A 20,694-nucleotide genomic window follows, 5' to 3' on the forward strand; every position below is an offset into this window, starting at 1 on the left:
GGTCTTAGTGGATCACAAGCTTAACATGAGTCATCATGAGAGGTACTGTATAGTGTCCAGATCAAGGGAAGTAATAGTACCACTTTATTTTGCGTTTGTCAGACCACACATGGAATATTGTGTCCAGTTCTGGGTGCCACAATTTAAGAAAGATGTTGACAAGCGGGAACGTGTGCAGAGGAGGGCAACCAAGATGATCAAGGATCTAGAAACTAAGCTTTATGAAGAATATTTGAGGGAGTTGGGTATCTTTAGCCTAGAAAAGAGAAGGCTAAAAGGAGATATGATAGCTAACTTTGATTATCTGAAGGGCTGTCACTTGGAAGATGGAGCAAGCTGCTCTCGAACCAAAGGCTTCAAGTCACAAGAAGGGAGATTCTGACTAAATGTCAGGAAGAACTTTCTGACAGTAAGAGCTGTTTGACTGTGGAATGAACTCCCTCAGGAGGTTGTGGACTGGCCTTCCTTGGAGGTTTTTAAGCAGAGGTTGGATGGCCATCTGTCATGGATGCTTTAAGCTGAGATTCCTGCATAGCAAGGGGTTGGACTAGATGACCATAGGGGGCCCTTCCAGCTCTACAATGCTATGATTAGCTCCCCCCACAGCTCATGGGACAAATTTGACAGGGGGTGGAGCTGGACCTGTCAATCACCTGAAGACACATTGACACCAGGTGATTTTTTATTTTTGCCTGCCCCTTTCAAAGCACTGTCTTGCCCAGTGCTTTGTCAACCAGCTGACTGGTGGTTCCTGCAAACTTGCTTTTATCTGTCCCACAGTTCAGGTAGGGCATCTTGGCTGAAAGCAACTAAACATCATGATTTGCTCTGGCATTTCCAGGATGTTAGTTGTTGACAAGCTACTAAGCTGTAGCTTTGCTAGAGCTTTAAGAAGTGGTCATTTTACTTTCATATTTTTATCTGCTCTTGTTCTGTCTTGCCACACTTAGTAAAGGGAAGATGGATTCTGAGTCAAAATGGTCTGCATGTTTAACTTTCTGATTGTGTCTTTACAAATTAAAGCATAATCAAACCCATAAACAAATTGTATGTGTGTGTATTCTATCCTGATGTGCACCCCACCCCTGGTTATGGTCACCTTAATAATCTTACATTGTATTTGACATTAATGGTATGTAGACCAAAAAAACGGGAACTGGAAAGAAAAGATGTCTTTGTCTCACATACTGCACAGAAATTAAATGAAATCAATCTCGACTTAACTTTTGTTATCTGTTTTCCAGGCTGTGAAATTTGAGCCTTATCATGACAGCGCATTAGCCCGATTTCTTCTAAAACGAGGCTTAAGGGTAAGTATTCTAAACTCCTTCAAGAAAATGAAATGTACAAATACCGCCAGAATTAAGACTTTTTAATTGAGAAGATAATCTCATCTTTTAATACGTTCTCTTCCTCCCACTCAATAGAACAAAAGAATAGGACACTTTTTGTTTTGGTTTTTGAGAAGCGAGATTGCACAGTCCATGCACTATCAGCAAAGGTTTGCTGTGATCCTGGAAGCTTATCTGAGAGGCTGTGGGAAAGCCATGCTGCAAGACTTCATGAAGCAGGTTCAAGTAACTGAGCTGTTGCATAAAGTGACAATGGACATGAAGTCAGTTTCTGCGGAAAAGCACGACGTCACACCTCAAGGTACGTGCAGATCTTCTAAGCACAATCTCACCTGTATTTTAAGCTTTTATTGTGTGTAATGTAGGGATAGGGAAGCTGTGGCCTTTTGATTTTTCCTGAACTACAAATCCCATCATCCTTTGCTATTTGGCTAGGTGCTCGGGGGCTGATAGGAGGTAGAGTCTCAACAATTTCAGGAAGGCCACCAGCACCATACCTCTGGTGTAATGAAAGGTAACTTGCAAAATTCTGTGGTGCCTTTGCATCCTTGGTAGGCAGTGCAAAATGGAAAGTTGCAAATGGTTCGCTTTTTGTTTTTATACGGCTTACGAAGACCATTTCCCCCCAACCAAGTGTTTCATTCATCTGCTGTTTTCAGAACTTTTTATGGTCTGCTCTTTTTAAACCATTGCATTTTTACTGATGGTTTAGTGCTGCCATTCTAGTGTTGTGTGTGTAATGATGTTTTGAAACGATGTATGTTGTTTATTTGTATTTTGTTCTCTTGGATGTTTCTTTGGTTGTCTTAACAGAAAAGCAGGATTAAGAGAATAATAATAGCCGCCACCCCCTCGTTTAGAGTAGCATCTTTGTTAGCATTTTCAATTCAGATGAGATGCTAATACTCTGGAGTCCGCCACAATAAGTGTTCAATCTTGATTATGACTCCATAAACCAGGCATGTCCAAAGTCCGTTTCAGGGGCCTAATCCGACCCGCCAGTCGGTTTAATATGGCCCCTGTGGCAGTTTATTTCCTAGGGTAAAATCTTCAACTTCAATCCAAAAGAAGCTCAACAACTCCAATCCAAAAAATAAAAATAAAAATTCAACAACTTTGGGGTAAAATCATAAGAAAAGCTCAACAACTTTGGTCATCCCTTTGTTCGGCTCCCACGGCTCTTCACTACATCAAATCTGCCCTCTTAGAAAAAAGTTTGGACACCACTGCCATAAACAGTAGTGGGGATCCTCCTGCCCATGGGCCTAAATTAGACCCCCCAAACCACCCTATTTGCCCCATGTGGTCATTTTGGCCAAGCTATGATGACCAGTTGTGCTACTAATTTGGCTAAACCGAAAAAGAGAAAAAAGCTGCAGCCGCCTGCAAAACCCAGGCCTTGTACAGAGCTCTGTGTATTGCTTTGAAGTCCCGTCGACCAGCTGATTGTTGGGGCTTCAAAGCACCACACACATCTCTATGCAAGCACTGATAATAAGCTGATAGTTGAAGTTTTCAGGAGCTCTGCACAGCAGGCTTGTACCCATTCTGTTTAATTTCAGACTGTATGGGACCAAGTTTGTTTCAGACTTTAATATTCTGCTTAATTTTCTGCAATTCTAAACATTGTACATAAAGCAGTCCACACAAACTCCTACAGTAAAACGATAAAAAAATGATCATAAAATGGATGCTTAAAATGCCTGCTGGAACAATAAAGTCTTAGTCATAAGCCTGAAATTTAGCCTGTTTAATCTCAGTAGGGAAAGAGTTCTGCACTATGCACAGCTTTCAGTGGGTCACCTGATGTTATTGTGACATTAGGTGACGGATTGGTGAGTGGTCAGTGTTGGCCCATGAAGAGATGAAGTTCTATCGCTTTAGCTGGATCTGATTCTCCAGCACTGCCGGAAAAGTTCTAATTAATCTTAAGATTGGAGGCAAACACATCTTCCATTGGTACAGACTTTTTTTTAATCCACTTCTGGTTAAGAAGTAGGCTGGCTGAGTGTTGCGTACCATGGGACTAGCAATCTCTTGTCCAAGTTGCCGTCCACTGTCTTCTGACTAATGGTTTCTGACTGCAGATCTTTTTTTTTTTTAATTGTCACTCTTCAGTAATCGCACAGCTCAAACAGAAACTTGAGAAACTACAGGACAGCAAGTTCCCCGAATGCTTTAGAGTTCCATATGACCCTGGTCTGAAAGCAGGAGCACTTGTGGTAAATATTATTTTCTCAAATAATGAACCTGGGTGGTTGAGTTGTGAACAGGATTGGAGAAGAAAGTAGGGTCCCAGAGAAGCAAGAAGGGGAGATATCAGCATGATCAGGTGAACCCTAGGATATGCAGACAAAGATGTAAGCAAATGAATGAATAAACCGCTTAGTGAGGACTGAGCATGCTCAGCTGTCTCCAGGAGTCATGGAATGTTGAGAGCCAGCTGGAAAATAAAACCAGGAGAGAGTAGAGCAGGGGTGCTAGTCCTTTTCGCAGTGCCCAAGGGCTACATTCAAAATTAGCTAACACTTTGAGGGCTGCATCTCTCTGTGGCACCCTTCCCCCAACACACTTCCACCCTCCCCTTCAGCAAGTTAATGGCAAGAGCAATTTCTCCATTAACTTGCATGGAGGCAAGAGGAAGGTTGCAGCCCTGAAAAGGCGGGGGGGGGGGGCAAATCCCCCAACACAGACCTTGGGCTATGTGTGAAACACCCACCCCCCAATATAATTTTGGCAGATAATTTTAAAGACAGTTTTTTACATTTATGAACTCTGGGGGTATATCCATTACAGTGGTACCTCAGGTTACATACGCTTCAGGTTACAGACTCCACTAACCCAGAAATAGTGCTTCAGGATAAGAACAGAAATCGGGCTCTGGCGGCGCGGCAGCAGCAGCAGCAGCAGGCCCCATTAGCTAAAGTGGTGCTTCAGGTTAAGAACAGTTTCAGGTTAAGAACGGACCTCCGGAACGAATTAAGTACTTAACCCAAGGTACCACTGTATTTCAAAACGACTGTTAGATTTGTTAATCTTTGGACATCAGTTCTGGCTGTAGGAAATATATGAATGTTTATCTTGCAGATAGAAAAGTGTAAAGTAATGGCATCCAAGAAAAAACCGCTTTGGCTAGAATTCAAATGTGCAGATCCCACGTCATTATCCAATGAAACGATTGGCATCATCTTCAAACATGGAGACGACCTGCGACAGGACATGCTTATTTTACAGGTATTATCTGCATTATGTTGTGTTGTGAATTTGCAGGGGCGGAGGTAGCTCTGTACGCAAGATCCTTCTAACCACTGGGTCCAGCAAGTGTTTAAAATATAAGCCAGGCTAATTTCCTGATTGCCTGGGTGATGGGCCATTAAGAGAACAAAGGAAAGGGAACTCTGTGCGAGAAAACAGACTGATGGGCCCCCTCCTCCAGCTTGCAGTTAGTTACAAGACAAAGCCAGAGTTTAGAGTTTGCATTGGTGTGACCTGGAAGTAAAGCAGCAAGCGGGACAGAGAGTCAGAGCAACATTTGAGAGCAATGTTTGATTTCTGTTTGAATCCAAAGTTGCAGCTATCGGAGAAACAAGACCCTTTTAGGGTGTTAATGCTGTGAACCGCTTCATTGCTGGCTCAGGTTGTATAGATGTCATTTTTTGGTCATTTTTTTAACCACAGTTTAATGCCTTAAATCATTGTTTCCAGACATTTGAGACTGGATACATAATATTTACAGTGGTACCTCAGGTTACATACACTTCAGGTTACATATGCTTCAGGTTACAGTCTCCGCTAACCCAGAAATAGTACCTCAGGTTAAGAACTTTGCTTCAGGATGAGAACAGAAATCATGCTCTGGCGGCGCGGCGGCAGCAGGAGGCCCCATTAGCTAAAGTGGTGCTTCAGGTTAAGAACAGTTTCAGGTTAAGAACGGACCCCCGGAACGAATTAAGTACTTAACCTGAGGTACCACTGTACAGGCATACCTCAGAGATACTGCAAGTTCGGTTCATGGGCGTAGCCAGGATTTTTGTTGCAGAGGCAGGCTTTATATGTTAGGAGGGGCAGAACCTCAGTTAGTTAAGTATTTTAATTGATTTTTATTGATTGGGGGGAGCTGGCTACGCCCATGGTTTCGTTCCAGACCACCGCAATGAAGCGAATATCACAATAAAGCAAGCCACACAATGTTCTTGGTTTCTCAGTGCGTATAAAAGTTATGGTTACATGGTCTGTTAACCCCTTGGCTGCCGGGGGGGGAACCCAACTCCAGTCCCAGCCAGCTCCACTCCTGTGGTCAGAAGAGGTTCTGCAGCAGCTCCAAGAACAATGGGGAAGGAATCCTAGTTGCAACTGCAGGATAGCCCAAGTAGTATTGCTTTCAAGGTGCAGTGTCGAACCCCTTCTCTATGTTCGATGAGAATGCATATGGGGCTTCCTTATTCTGACGGGCTTGGAATAGTGTAGGTTCACCCAGCTTCTGGTTTCATTTTTACGAGGAATGTCTCAGCCCTTCACACGAATCAATGTCTTATGCAGAAAGATGACAATGAAATCAGGACAGAAAGATTTGTATACATTTCACATTTAGCTTTGTATTCTGAAATCCTCTGCTTCTCCGTAGGCTTGCCTCTTCTATAAAATGGATATGTCTTCAATCTTTTTTGTAACATTAAAACTGTTTCTTAATAGTTACGATTAAACAGTGCAAGCCTAACCATGTCTACTCGGAAACACGTCAAGCTGGATTCAGTTAGGAATAGGATTGCAGCCCAAGTCATTGTTGTGTCTTTTGCTTTACCAGATACTTCGAATCATGGAGTCCATCTGGGAGGAAGAATCCTTGGATTTATGTCTGCTGCCATATGGGTGCATTTCTACAGGAAATAAAATAGGTAGAGCATTTAACAAGATCAAAATCCCACAGGGCTATCTGGAATTGGGATTTTATTTTTATTTTTGTGTTGGGTTATGTTATACACCAGTCCTACTTGACTTCCCCTTGCACAAAGAGACCCTTAATCTCAGGGTTGTGGGTTCAAGCCCCACGTTGGGCAAAAGATTCCTGTATTGCAGGGGGTTGGACTAAATGACCCTTGCGGTCCCTTCCAACTCCACAGTTCGATGAATACAATAGCAAGGTTCTATGAAAGGAGTATGGATGAAGGAGACTATGGTTAATGCTTTCTCTATAGTAACTTTGCTGTCGACACTTGCCTTTGTGTATTTTTTTTTCTCAGCTTCATATGTGCATCAAATTCATGTCCCTTGACCATCTTTGAAGTAAACTAGAGCAATGCATCAGTGAGAGCAAGTTGTGTTTGATCTGTGTGTGTATCAAACATATTCCTGCTCAGGTACATTTTTTCAGCTATTGCTGTCATCTGTTTTGAAGTTACACTTGGCAGAGTTCCATCTCTTTTTTTGGGGGGGGGGGTGTCTTCCGACTGTCCCAAAATCAGCTGCATAAGGACTTATGTTCTTACATGCAGATGAATTATTCTAATTTCACAGACATGCCTGGGTCTTGAACTTTTACTGATTTTTATTTTTTATTTTTAAGAATCCCTGTTAATTACTTGAATAAAGTAATGGGGTTTTCTAAGAAGAAGGAAGTTAGATATTCTTGTGCCCAGAATGACTGTAGACTTGAACATAGCATTTGGTTCTGTGAACCCATTACATGGGGAGCCTGGGGAAAATCAGCAAAGGCTAAATCAGACCAAAATGTTGCATTTAACACCAACCTTTTTATTATGATTGCACAAACAGTGTGGACACATAACTGCTGTTGCCATTGCCATGACAGGCAATCTGTAATATACTCTGCAAAAAAATAAATTTTTAAAAAATCAGGTTTGCCTTATTTTAAGAATCATTGCAGGAGAAATAAAATATCTAGTATGAAAATACTAGCAGTTTCAATCCCGGCATTGATCAGGAATTCAAAGAAGAAGAAATTTCTTTTGATCAGTTTTGAATCTGGTTCAAATCAGTTTTGAAAGGTTTAGTCCGCTATTTTGATTCAAAAAGTTATCCTGTTGAATTCAAGCACAGGAAGAAACCTGCTCACTGATCTCAGAAACTATAATGCAAAACTTGGTTGCAATGTCTTAAGAGATGTCTAAGTGCATAGAGAACAGACAAACAGCATTCTGAAATATATAGTAGAATATTAGCATGCCTTTAATTTTTATAGGAATTATTGAAATTGTAAAAGATGCCACGACGATAGCCAAAATCCAGCAAAGCACAGGTGGAAACACAGGAGCCTTTAAGGATGAAGTATTAAACCAGTGGCTAAAGGATAAATGTGTAATTGAAGAAAAGGTGAGTTATTTCTTCTTTTCACTGGTTTAAAAAAATGTAATTATTATGAGTAATTATTTTGAATTGTTGTATGTTGTTTTTTAAACTATTTTTAAATAGTTAAAGTAAAGGTAAAGGGACCCCTACCATTAGGTCCAGTCGTGACCGACTCAGGGGTTGCGGCGCTCATCTCACTTTTTTGGCCGAGGGAGCCAGTGTACAGCTTCCGGGTCATGTGGCCAGCATGACTAAGCCGCTTCTGGTGAACCAGAGCAGCGCACAGAAACTCCATTTACCTTCCCGCTGGAGCGGTACCTATTTATCTACTTTCACTTTGACGTGCTTTTGAACTGCTAGGTTGGCAGGAGCAGGGACCGAGCAACGGGAGCTCACCCCGTCGCGGGATTCGAACCGCTGACCTAGGCAAGTCTTAGGCTCTGTGGTTTAACCCACAGTGCCACCCGCGTCCCATTCTTATAGTAATTAAGTTGACACAATTCCATTCCTACCAAGAGCACTCAAAGAAACCTTTGGAAGATCCCAATACCACTTTTCAGTGAAATGCCAATTCTTGTGTCAAGCAGACTGTATATAGAGTGTTCTCTTTCTAACCTCACTCTACATAGGTAACTATGTATAAAATTATTGATGCAAGTATGGTTACATTTTAATACATTGTACTTGCTTCAGATAGGTGCCTTTAAAACTTTCCATTTGAGTCTGACTTGAGGGAAAGCTTCCCATTTTCTTTCAGCTTGCTTTGATTAACTTCTCTGTCTTGCTTGTAAAATGGCCACAACAATAAGCATACAAAAATGTTAAGAGGTTGTATTCAACTCACTTTTACTCTGAGGAGGCCCACTGTAATAAATAGGCCTTAGTTAGTCACGTCCGTTAATTTCGACAAGCCTTCTCTCCAAACAATTACTGATATTTGGATACAGCCCATAGTATCAATTTCTTGGCCTCCGTCTGTCTCGGGAGACAATGGAAGAAGGTGCCTTTGGGGATAAAATCAAACTGTTGGAGAGGCTGGTAGGGGAGAGACAGGTTTTGTTGCAGGTGGGGCAGCTGAAGGCACCTGGTTTTGCTTCCACAGCTGCACCAACTCTTTGAAAGCAAAGTTTTGCATAAGCTGATATATGGTTGTGAAAAAAGAGCATTTTATTATTTATAACAGCGAAATTTTGGCGCTAAAGTTGATCATGGAAACACAGAAAGCTATCTTGCATTGAATCAGACCATTTAGCCACCTCGTTCAGTATTGTCTACCTAGGCAGGCAATTGCTCTCTCGGACTTCAGACAAGGACTTCAGCAGCCCAATGTGGAGATGCTGAGGAGTGAACCTGGAATCTTCTGCATGCAAATCATGCGCTCTGCCTGTGAGCTTTGGCCCTTCGTTACAGCTGCTTTCTTTAATTTATTAGTTTCAGGCAGCCGTGGATAGATTTGTGTACTCTTGTGCTGGTTACTGCGTGGCAACCTTTGTCCTTGGAATAGGAGACAGGCACAATGACAATATTATGATCACAGAGTCAGGTGAGTGTGTTTTGTTTTTGTTCACACCTGAGTTGCATCTATTTCAATGTAATTTGAATGCAAGCCTGCATTCCATTGCTACTATTAATGTAAGTGATCTTTACTGTCTACTGTTTACCATGACCTCAGAATTATTATTCTTTTTAAAATGCTGCTACATGCCTTGGATTAGAGAAGAGGTTAGGTGTTGGTTAAAACCTGTGGGGAAGAACTGGTGACTGGAACGTGGAATAAACTCTGGTAGAAAATGAACCTGAAAGTACAATGTTTGTGTGAAGGCAATTGCAACGCGGGTGGCGCTGTGGGTAAAACCTCAGCGCCTAGGACTTGCCGATCGCATGGTCGGCGGTTTGAATCCCCGCGGCGGGGAGCGCTCCCGTCGTTCGGTCCCAGCGCCTGCCAACCTAGCAGTTCGAAAGCACCCCTGGGTGCAAGTAGATAAATAGGGACCGCTTACCAGCGGGAAGGTAAACGGCGTTCCGTGTGCTGCGCTGGCTCGCCAGATGCAGCTTGTCACGCTGGCCACGTGACCCGGAAGTGTCTGCGGGCAGCGCTGGCTCCCGGCCTATAGAGTGAGATGAGCGCACAACCCTAGAGTCTGGCAAGACCGGCCCGTACGGGCAGGGGTACCTTTACCTTTACCTAATTGCATGCGCTCCTCGCCCATAACTTGGGGTTTGCTTCACAGCTCCCCTAACAGACAGACTTAGCAGCGAGCCAGTCTAAGATTTCAGCCCTCAGCAGTGGCAGAATCCAAGCTGCCTGTCTTTTTTCCTTTTAAAAATCCATCCTTTGTGTTGCTGAAACTGCAAACCTTTTAAAACAGTTAAACAGTTGCACAACTGCCCTGGGAACTGGGTGAATGAGGTATGCTGATGTTTTGCATCCTGGAAGTGCTCTTTCCATAATTGGCTCCCCTTTCCTGCCACATTTAAGCTAGCCCTCTCAAATCCTGCAGAAACATTTCCCACCCCCAGTCTAGAGCCTAATCCAGAGAATAATGTCTTTTTAGAAAGCTGTAGATCCAATATTGGACCACCACTTTTAGAATGTTATGTCTGTCTTTGTCTTTCATTATCCGAAAGTGGAGAGACCTGCAAATTTTCAGTCATTAGGTTGTAAGAAAAAGTAACCTTTGACAAAGTTAAGAGAGCTATTTCCATGGAAAGGTAAGGTCAATAGAGTTGGGTGGGAGAGAGGCTGAAGAGGGATGACAGTTTTTGAGTCATACAAGATGCACTTTTTCAAACTATAGCCAGGTCAAAAAAGCATGCAAGATCGCAAACTAATTTGCACCTGCAATGAGGTCTTTTTAATGATCACTAAGCATCATATTGATTTCTCCTTCCAAAGGTAATCTATTTCATATCGACTTCGGCCATATTCTTGGAAATTACAAGAGCTTCCTTGGAATTAATAAGGAAAGAGTTCCTTTTGTATTAACACCGGATTTTCTGTTTGTCATGGGAACCACTGGAAAGAAAATGAGTCCCCGCTTTCAAAATTTTCAGGTATGAAAACAATAACCCATGAGTGGGAATGAACCTTATAAGAGAAATGTGCAGTACACCTTAGATGTGAATGTTAGCTGTAACATGTTATCATTCAACACTGCAAATTAAGTTGACCGAGATCCCTACATTTGAATCTGAAGGAAGGGGAAGAAGATAGCAGAGGAAGGATTTTAGGGGGAGGGGCAACAAAAAAATTTAGCGGCTGCATGCTTTTTCTATTCAGCAGTAGACCATAATATTCCTTGAGTTTTTAAAAAGACAACCCATCTATTCCTTTGTGGCAAGGCTAACTACCCTTTCCCACATATACTTTGTGTGGAGAGAAATGTTGTACAATCGAAACTAGATCCTGGCTAGCAGTACTGTAGGGCTACATCCTACGCCACATTTCTACACAGCCATATGCAAAATCTAAATGTGTACAACAAAATAGCACGTACAGATGCATGTCCATGATGGACGGAAGTTAGGTCTGTGCTTTTCAAACCAACCCAGAGCAATGCATTTGCAGAAGCACAAAAACAATCGTGACAAAATTAGGTGGACTGGACTTTGTGTATCCTTTCTGGATCCTCTTTATCTATGTAGACTCTGTTCTCCAAAGCAGTGTTCCCCAACCTTGGGCCTCCAGCTGTTTTTGGACTACAGTTCCCATCATCCCTGACCACTGGTCTTGCTAGCTAGGGATTATGGGAGTTGTAGTCCAAAAACAGCTGGAGGCCCAAGGTTGGGGAACACTGCTCCAAAGTATCACTACACCCTAGGGCTGCTGTGTGAGAATGGGTAGAGTCAGTGGGCGTAACAGCCATTGGAAGTGCTATTTCACACGTTTAGATAAGAGGACTGATTTTGGGTACCGTTTTTTCTGACAAACCACAAGTCTCTTCATAGCCTATAGTCATTTCAATGAGGTTTGTTTGTTTGTTTGTTTGTTTGCCTCTAAAGGATATCTGTGTGAGGGCTTACCTTGCTCTTCGGCATCACACAAACCTGCTCATCATCCTGTTTTCCATGATGCTGATGACTGGAATGCCTCAGCTGACTAGCAAAGAAGATATTGAGTACATCCGCGATGCACTGACGGTTGGCAAAAACGAAGAAGATGCTAAGAAGTATTTCCTAGACCAGATCGAGATTTGTAGGGATAAAGGGTGGACTGTGCAGTTCAATTGGTTTCTGCATCTTGTGCTTGGAATCAAACAGGGCGTGGAGAAACATTCTGCCTAATAGATAGATAGATAGATTCTTTATTGTCATTACACAAGTGCAACATTGCACAAAGTGCAACGAAATTGGATGCCATCCCTTAAAACAACAAAAGCAAGACAACAACAACAACCAAACAAACCACATTCCAGCCACACCCACACCACACCCATCAAACTCCCAGGTCACACTAACGAGTTACAGCATTCAAAAGGGCCACAGCTCTTGGATAGAAACTGTTTTTCAGTCTATTTGTCTTTGACTTGATGTTTCTATATCTTCTGCCAGAAGGCAGTAGTGCAAACAGACAGTGTCCCGGGTGAGATGAATCCTGCAGGATGTTATTTGCTTTCCTAAGACAACGGGAACCGTACAGTTCTTCCAAAGATGGGAGAGGATGACCAATAATCCTTTGGGCTGTGGTTATGACCTTCTGGAGCACCTTCCTCTCCCTAGCTGTACAACTGGAGAACCAAGCACAAATACAGTATGTAAGAATGCTCTCTATGGAGCCTCGGTAGAAGGACACCAGCAGTCTCTCACTCAGATTGTTCTTCTTTAAAAGTCTGAGGAAATAAATTCTCTGCTGGGCCTTCTTCACCAGAGCAGTGGTATATGCGCTCCAAGTCATGCCCTGATCGATAGCTACTCCCAAAAACCTGAATTCCGTCACCCTCTCCACCCGTTCCCCGTTGATATACAAGGGCTGAATGTCCGCCTTTTTCCCCCTGTAATCCACCACCAATTCCTTGGTCTTAGCCGTATTAAGAGCCAGATTGTTCTCTCCACACCAAACACATGGTGAACGGATGCACAAATAACTAGAAAGTAACCTGCTGTTACAATCGGCTCTTAGCCTTTTGGGCCACCCCAGTTCCAGGGACTTTCCCCTGCCTAAAATCCAACTCTCATTTAAAAAAAAAGAACTTTTGTCGAGGTGTTGATACTGCACCGTGGTTGATTTAACATACACAAAAGCCTTGTTGAAATGGTCTTCATGCTCCCCCCTTATTTGCCACAGGTGTTTAATAACCTATTGTTAGAATTTAGATGGCACCACTGCTTTGCTGATTGTTTTGTGTAGCTCCTGCAGCAGGATAGAAAGACCTTCTGAAAATACTGGACCATATGCAGAATAATTTTTAAAGTAATTTTTTCTCTTTCTCATTTAATTTTTAAGTAAACTGTAATTTACAAATATTTTCTCTGAGATCAAATGTAGTGTGAGCACGTGTCCACTTGTGAACTTGGGGTTTCCTTCCTCCTCTCCCACCTGAAGCCCCCCCAAGCCAGCTCCAGAGGTTGGAGGACCTTCCAGATAAGATTTGGAGAGATGGAGGTGGGCAAAGAGAAGCTGGAAGTCTTGCTCTCTGCTTTCATAATACTAGCAAAGGGGCTCCATTGTTTTAAGGATAGGAAGTTGGAAGAGGAAGCAGCATAGCGGTGTCATTCTAGGCCGAGAAATCCTCTCTGTTGCTGGGATGAATATTACACACGAGGAATCATTCATCTGTCTGGAAACTGAAGTGCCACTGTCTGTGGATTCCTCTGGTAGCTAATCATAGAGTGTTTCAGATCATCCCTTTGAAGAAAGAAGATGGAAGAGCAAATTGCAGGAGCCAATTTGCATTGGTAGGGGGACAGGGACTGCTAGGGTTGATAGGTAGTAAACAGCTGATCCATTCTTAAGTTACTTGTGACCACTGCGTGTGAAGTCTGTACCTATTATTACTCTGTGTGGAAGGATAAAATCTCTGTAACAGGGATTATTTGTCCAAGAGAAGCACTGCTTGGAAAAGAATTTTACCCATCTAAATTTCATTCTTTGCAGTGTCGGTTAGGTTTAAAGTTTTCAACCTTTCTTCTGAAGTTTTTTCCCCTTTTTAAAAAGTGAGTGGTAGTTTTCATTGCCTGGTGCAGTGATATATTTATACTAATTAATAGTAAACTCAGTGAAATATTAACCTGTATTTAAAAGCTTTATAATGGTGGTACTAGAAGAAACACTGTCCAAGAACCTCTCCTTCATTTACCAAATGGTTTGACAAGCCAAAAGCTTATTTATTTTTCTCAGTGCCAGGTGTGTTAGTTTTCAAATACAAGCCACTGCTACAATCCAGAACCACAGTGATCATACCCAGCTTAAAAAAACAGGTGTCTTTTTTTAACGGGTCATTGTCTTATATCTAGTACTGCCCCACAATCAAAACAGAATATAAAGAGACTATATAGTAAATATAACTACTAGGGGTGGTATTCAGAGTAGATGCTCTATAATTAATGAACTGAAGTTAGTTTTGTTCATTACTTTTAATGGGTATACTCTGAGTAAAAAGTAGCTGAACACTACCCCTAGGTGTGTTAAGATCTTCACTAGGAATATGGTGAGAATTTTATAATTGATTCTAGAACTGTAAAATTACAAGCATTGCTAATAATACAGATGTCTGAATTGTGTTTATATAGCCAAAGCAAAAATGGCTTGAAATTCTGGCTTCCATGTCTTATGTAACAGCAATTGGTATGTAACAGAGTGTGTATGATAAATGTTAAAAAGCATAATAGATTTGGCTTAATCTTTTTCTCATCTACATGAGTCACTTAACACGGTGACCCAAATTAATAAAGTAATGTGTTGTGACTCTTTATTAAGAAATTCAGTCTTTCCTTGTCCATTTAAATTGTTGTTTTATGTGCAGTGATTTCTTATACAGTATTAAATAATTTTGGCTGAAATAGGAAAACATATTCTAACAAAGTTGCTCGTATATGTTTTAAAACTCAGTATGTGTACTGTAGGCTTACAGTTTTAAAAACTGTCCTAATTTTGGAATGATTTGCATATATGATTGATTAAACAATAATCATACACCTCTTTTTCTCTCATAAATTTATTTTAAAACTCTAACTATGAAAATATTTCATACTGATTAGGAAGAAGTGAGGTTTCTAGTTTGTCCTTGTAAATCAGGGATTTAAGGAGTGTAAGTACACAGTGGTGATAGTCCAAGATTATGCCTTTCTTTCTTTCATTGAATTTCAAATTCATAATTTCATATGTGGTCTTGTTGTTCTGTAAAGAGAATATGCATTTTCAGGGCATTTTCACACCCAACAGAAAATGTACTTTTTGCATTTCCACAGTGAGTGAGTTGTATGTACTGTCTACTAGCAATTATTGGCTAGAAAGTAAACTTGGTTTTAAAAGGGCTTCTTTGCACTCTTTCTGCTGCATTAACATTCGCACATGTAAACAAATAGCACAGGAAAACTCACTATTGGCTGAAAATGCCCTAAATAATATCAAGAGCTAGAGTGCTAATATATGGTAAATGGCAGCAGGAACATTATTTCACCCTAACCACCAGATATCTACCAGTAACAATTACAGTAAGTTGAATAACTCTGCATAACTTTTCTAATTTAGCATTAAGTATTTTCTCATTTGTAATAATTTAATCTGCTTTTGTTTGCCCAATGGATACCTTACTCAGCAGCACTGCCTCTGGCTCCTAAGATTTCTCCAAGAATTCCCTCATCTATTTCAATCTCAACCCTAGAGCTGGATATACAGGTCTTTAAAGCTGGGAAGCCTAAATCTGTAGCCAGTACTATAGGCTGTGGCCCTTGGGGCTAGACCCTTTCCCAGTAGTTGCATTGTGAATGCCCACGGCCGTTAGCTATGTGAGTTTGCACACTGCAGAGAGAAAGGGCTTGTGGACTCTTTTGTGTGTGACCTTTTGTCCAGCATTGAAGTAAAACCAGACCAAAGATGAAAAATATTATTTGTAAGGATTTAAAATGAGACATACCGCAAAGCTGAGGCCAGCTTAGCAACTTTGCTGCCAAACTACAGAAGCAAGAACACTGCATAGGGACAAACTAAAGGTAAAGGGACCCTGAGCATTAGGTCGTCGTGGCCGACTCGGGGGTTGTGGCGCTCATCTTGCTTTACTGGCTGAGGGAGCCGGTGTACAGCTTCTGGGTCATGTGGCCAGCATGACTAAACCGCTTCTGGTAAACGCCGTTTACCTTCCCGCTGGTACCTATTTATCTACTTGCACTTTGACGTGCTTTCGAACTGCTAGGTTGGCAGGAGCTGGGACCGTGCAACGGGAGCTCACCTCATTGTGGGGATTCGAATCGCCGACCTTCTGATCGACAAGTCCTAGGCTCCTAGGTTTAGACCACAGCGCCACCCGCGTCCCAGGGACAAAGTAGTTTTCAGTAAAAAAAAAAAAATCTGTTGTGAACCACCTTGAGATCTTTGGGTGAAAGGCGGTATACTAATAATACCGATACTAATAGTATTAGCGTGAGCTCACTAAAATCTTTAGGCATGCCACTTTCTCACAGCACCACTTATTATTTAATAAGAAGCTAATATTTAATAATTTAAATTTAATTTAATAATATTTAAGAGGGACGCGGGTGGAGCTGTGGGTTAAACCACAGAGCCTAGGACTTGCCGATCAGAAGGTTGGCGGTTCGAATCCCCGTGACAGGGTGAGCTCCCGTTGTTCAGTCCCAGCTCCTGCCAACCTAGCAGTTCAAAAGCACATCAAAGTGGAAGTAGATAAATAGGTACCGCTCTGGCGGGAAGGTAAACGGTGTTTCCGTTCGCTGCTCTGGTTTGCCAGAAGCGGCTTAGTCATGCTGGCCACATGACCCGGAAGCTGTACGCCGGCTCCCTCAGCCTATAGAGCAAGATGAGCGCGTAACCCCAGAGTTGGCCATGAATACATTATTCTGTATTTTAAAGTATGTTTATGCTGTGAACCGCCCTGAGATCTTCAGGTGAAGCGCAGTATACAAAATTAATCGATTAATTAAGCAGCCCCCTGGCCACGCTCCAAGCTTTATGAACCTCCTGTCAGGAGCAGCAGCAACAACAGCAGCATCTTCTGCCAGAAAAGACGAGCAGAGCTGCCAGCTGACCAGAAAGAAAAGGCGAAAGGGGGGGGGGGACAGGCCCGGCATGTTCCTGCGCCTTTAACAGCAGCCTGATTTGTGGGAGGCAGCTTTTCAGGGAAATGGCAGCTCAGCCGATTTCTAGAAACCATGCTGCTGTTTCATAGAAAGAGGAGCTGGGGGGGGGGCGGGAATAGTAAAAAAATAATACGGCCAGCAAGCCCAAAGCAGTCTCCGGGGGGACTCTTCCATTGCACTATATTGACTTATCATGCAAGGCTTTTCCCAGCGCCGATGCAGCCCCGCAACTCCAACCGGGCCTTGCTTGCATGCTCGCGTGCGTGCCTTCCTCCGATTGCATTTGCAACGCTGCAGCAGCAGCCGCGCGCGCGGCGGAAGGTTGTCATGGTTTCGCGGGTCACATGCGCGCGAGGTTTCCCCCAGCGCTGGGGGGCGGGAGATGCGGCTGCAGTCGCCGTCGGGACTGGCTGCTTCCCTGCTGCTGCTGCTGCTGCACGGAGCAGGGCGGGGGTGCAAGGAAGCCAAGGCAAGCAAGCAAGCAAGCAAGCGAGCCAGCTAACCGGCAGCAGCAGCAGCAGCCTTGCAAGTGCCGCCTTGCAAGTGCCCGGTTGCAAGCTCGGCGGGGGGGAGCGGGTGGCTCGGGGACCCCCGCTGGGCTCCGCCCGCCCACCTGCCTTCCTGCCCCCCGCCCCCCCACCCCGCGCGCTCCCCCGGGATGAGCATCTCCGTCCCGGAGGGGCTGACGGAGCTGCTGCAGGGCTTCACGGTGGAGGTGCTGCGCAGCCAGCCGGGGGACCTGCTGGAATTCGCCCTCCAGTACTTCGGGCGCCTCAAGGCGGAGGCGGGTCCGGGGGGGCGGCAGCAGCAGGACGGGAGCCCCGCCGCCGCCGCCGGCCAGCGCCACTTCAATGCGGGGCCCCCCGAGGCGCTGCGCAGGGCCCCCTCCGAGGGCGGCCGGGGGGTCAACTTCGCCCGGGAGCCCCTGCAGACCGACTCCGAAGCGGACGACGACGACGACGACGAGGAGGAGGCGGAAGGATTCTCCGGTAAGCCCAGCCTCCCTCGGAAAACGCCCCCCGCCAAGGGAGGGCGAAGGGGGCAGGGGGGGGGGAGTCTGCTTCCAGCCCCATTTCCCCCAGAAAAGGGGGACAGGGCTGACCCCGAGGCCCACGCGCCCTTCCCCTCGGCGCTGAGGTGAAGGTGGGGGAACTGGGGTGCCGCCCCCTCGGGTCGCCTCGGGAGGGAACAAAGGCAGCGGGTCGTTTCCCGCCAGGGAGTCTCTTCCTGCCCCCCCCAAAAAAGCTGCATTTCTGCCAGTAAACAGCTTTGAGGTCTTTTTTTCTTTTTGTATTAAGAAGTATATAAATAAAATAATAATAATAATAATACAGGATATTTACCCCTGCAATCTTAGTCATTTTTCCCACCCCACATCACCCCACAAGCTGTCAGATCTCCCTCATATTTGGCACCACCCAAGCAGTTAAAGGTTCCCAGGGGCTGGGTTGCCAGCTTTAGGGCTGGCCCCTGCTCCTGTGCCCTTAGAAGAATCGCTTGCTCTGCAGATCAGCAGTTGGAGTAAGTTGGGGAAGTTTTCTGGCCGGGCGCTTAGGTCTGGAAACCCAGAGAGGAAAGTGTGGGGTGTCTTTCATTCACAGATTTGGGGAGGAAAAACCATTGTTTCCTTATGAATGAAACCGTTCAGCAAATGCCTGGGTAAACACTTGGTAGAGCTGCCAAGAGCCAGATGACTCGGCTTCTGAGGCCGCGGGATTTTTTTCTTCTTCACCGGGTGAGCTGTCACTTGGCAGATCTCGCCATAGGGCAAGTAGCCATATCTTTGGTGATAGTCAGAGACATCTTTGCGGAGTGGAGGAGCAGGCCTTGGTATACCTGAGCAAGAAGCTCAGGATTTAGGGTACGAATAGCATCTCCATACCACTCTCCTTTCCTGGGATGAGCTGCGTGAGAAGCTGCTCATGTGATGTGCAGCTCAGTTCGGCTTCTTTGGATTTTGAAAGGCGCCCCCCCTCCTCCAAAGCTGTCCTAGAGGCAGAGAAAGAAGGAGAGGCGTGATGAGCTTGCTTGCTTGTCACCATCCCTGCCCACTCAGTAATGAGGGGCTGTTAGCAGACTTATTCTTCGCAAACCAGCAAGAGGAAATGAGTTGCTGGATGCCTGAGCTTTCTGTTTTCCCTTTGCTTCCTTGCGGATAATCTTCCCTACTTCTCTCAAATAATGGAAGGACTAAGCTGAACCAGCCAAGCTGGCCTTGGGGTGTTGAATGAGAAGGAGCTAACTTTCTGTTTTTCTCATGTGTCAGATGGGGGCAACACCTTGAAGCAATGACTTTCCCTGAACACATTCAAATTCCCTTCCCTTGACAATTAAGGGACTCGGGTGGTGCTGTGGGTTAAACCACAGAGCCTAGGACTTGCTGATCAGAAGGTCGGCAATTCAAATCCCCGCGGCGGGGTGAGCTTCCGTTGCTCCTGCCAACCTAGCAGTTCAAAAGCACCTCAAAGTGCAAGTAGATAAATAGGTACCGCTCCAGCGGGAAGGCCGTGCGCTGCTCTGGTTCGCCAGAAGTGGCTTAGTCATGCTGGCCACATGACCCGGAAGCTGTACGCCGGTTCCCTCGGCCAACAAAGCGAGATGAGTGCCGCAACCCTAGAGTCGGTCACGACTGGACCTAATGGTCAGGGGTCCCTTTACCTTTACCTTTAACCTCCACAAATTTGGGATTTGGGGAAGATATAGAAGTAACAGAGATAACCCATATTTGTGGGTTTGTGCTCCAATGTATATATATTTCTCCCTGTCTTTCTCTTTCTCATGGGTTTCTCAGTTTTGGGGTGTCAAAACTATTCCACAATTAAGAAAAGTCTAGGAAAGTATTGATTCTTTGTGCTTTGAATAAGCATAGCTAGGAACAAGCTGGCAGTCATTCCAAGTAGTCCTTTCAGGAGATAATGTTACTTGCAAAAGGGCTCATTGAGTGATGGTGGCTAATTTTTCCTTTGTTTTTCCTCCTCCTTGGAAACACACAAAGGGCTTTGCAACTGCTAACAAACCTATATTGATCAACAGTTCTGTTAATGTGAAAGTGGACACTTTCTAAAAGGAGGATGAGGCTTTAAAAGGAAAGAGAACCAGCAAGGGTAGAGAGAGTGCTGATGCAAAAAGCTGAGGAATGCATTAGTTGTGCAATGGGGAATATGCATTCAAGAGCTGCTGTAGGGGTGTTAGTTGACTTTAGGGGAATATGGCAATATTTGGCCTATGTCTTTAGTTTGTTGTTTTTCAAGAAATGGTTAGCTTTGTGATATTTATCTGTAACTGAGATCCTCTATTCCTTCATGGTTACAGGAACCACAGTTGTTTATATGGTTCCCATGTGGATAAATTGCAATTTATTGTGGACACCAACACTCATAGATGTTCTGCATGCCTTGGTTTGCTCCCGGGCGTCTGTTCAGCAGTGAGCTGAGGCCAACCCGGCTCTGGGACTTGTGTATCTGTATGATGTTCAGGTTTATTGCATTCACATGCTACGTTTTAAGTCAAAGCAAGGGCAAATTCGACCCTCCAGATGTTTTGGGACTACAACTCCCATGATCCCTAGCTAACAGGACCAAACATCTGGAGGGCCAAGTTTGCCTGTGCCTGTTTTAAGTAGACATATGAAACACCTTCCACTAGACAGCTCAGTGTTGCAGCACCGTGACTGTGAGGTTAAGGAAGCCACGATTTTCAGGACTTTGATGCAAAATGGGAGAGTGGGTTTGTGGGATTTTGTACAGACTCGCTATGTAATGTGGGATCTTCGAAACAAAGCCTT

The 20,694-nt window shown here is 44.2% G+C and overlaps 2 protein-coding genes across 5 annotated transcripts in view; both read left to right on the plus strand.

Annotated features, from left to right (window-relative positions):
• The window catches only part of PIK3CG (phosphatidylinositol-4,5-bisphosphate 3-kinase catalytic subunit gamma), a gene marked incomplete at both ends in the record, with an annotated part of 29,099 nt that extends 14,307 nt beyond the window's left edge, over positions 1–14,792 (plus strand). For 3 of the 4 annotated variants that reach the window (XM_082239527.1, XM_082239525.1, XM_082239528.1), the window contains 10 exons: positions 1,245–1,310; positions 1,428–1,653; positions 3,471–3,574; positions 4,440–4,586; positions 6,157–6,247; positions 7,552–7,682; positions 9,090–9,201; positions 10,555–10,712; positions 11,661–11,941; positions 12,720–14,792. In XM_082239527.1, the coding sequence (XP_082095653.1) occupies positions 1,245–1,310; positions 1,428–1,653; positions 3,471–3,574; positions 4,440–4,586; positions 6,157–6,247; positions 7,552–7,682; positions 9,090–9,201; positions 10,555–10,712; positions 11,661–11,941; position 12,720 (1,317 nt within the window). Of the gene's footprint in view, positions 1–1,244; positions 1,311–1,427; positions 1,654–3,470; positions 3,575–4,439; positions 4,587–6,156; positions 6,248–7,551; positions 7,683–9,089; positions 9,202–10,554; positions 10,713–11,660; positions 11,943–12,719 lie in introns of those variants that run through there. The other variant, XM_082239526.1, reaches the window with a different exon arrangement.
• A 2,508-nt stretch (positions 14,793–17,300) lies between these two features.
• Positions 17,301–20,694, plus strand: part of PRKAR2B (protein kinase cAMP-dependent type II regulatory subunit beta) — a 60,990-nt gene continuing 57,596 nt past the window's right edge. The window contains exon 1 of the mRNA XM_082239822.1: positions 17,301–17,899. Coding sequence (XP_082095948.1) covers positions 17,569–17,899 — 331 coding nt within the window. The 5' untranslated portion in view covers positions 17,301–17,568. The remainder of the gene's footprint in view (positions 17,900–20,694) is intronic.

Source organism: Podarcis vaucheri, assembly GCF_965113315.1.
Source record: "Podarcis vaucheri genome assembly, chromosome: 10".
NCBI lineage: Eukaryota > Metazoa > Chordata > Lepidosauria > Squamata > Lacertidae > Podarcis > Podarcis vaucheri.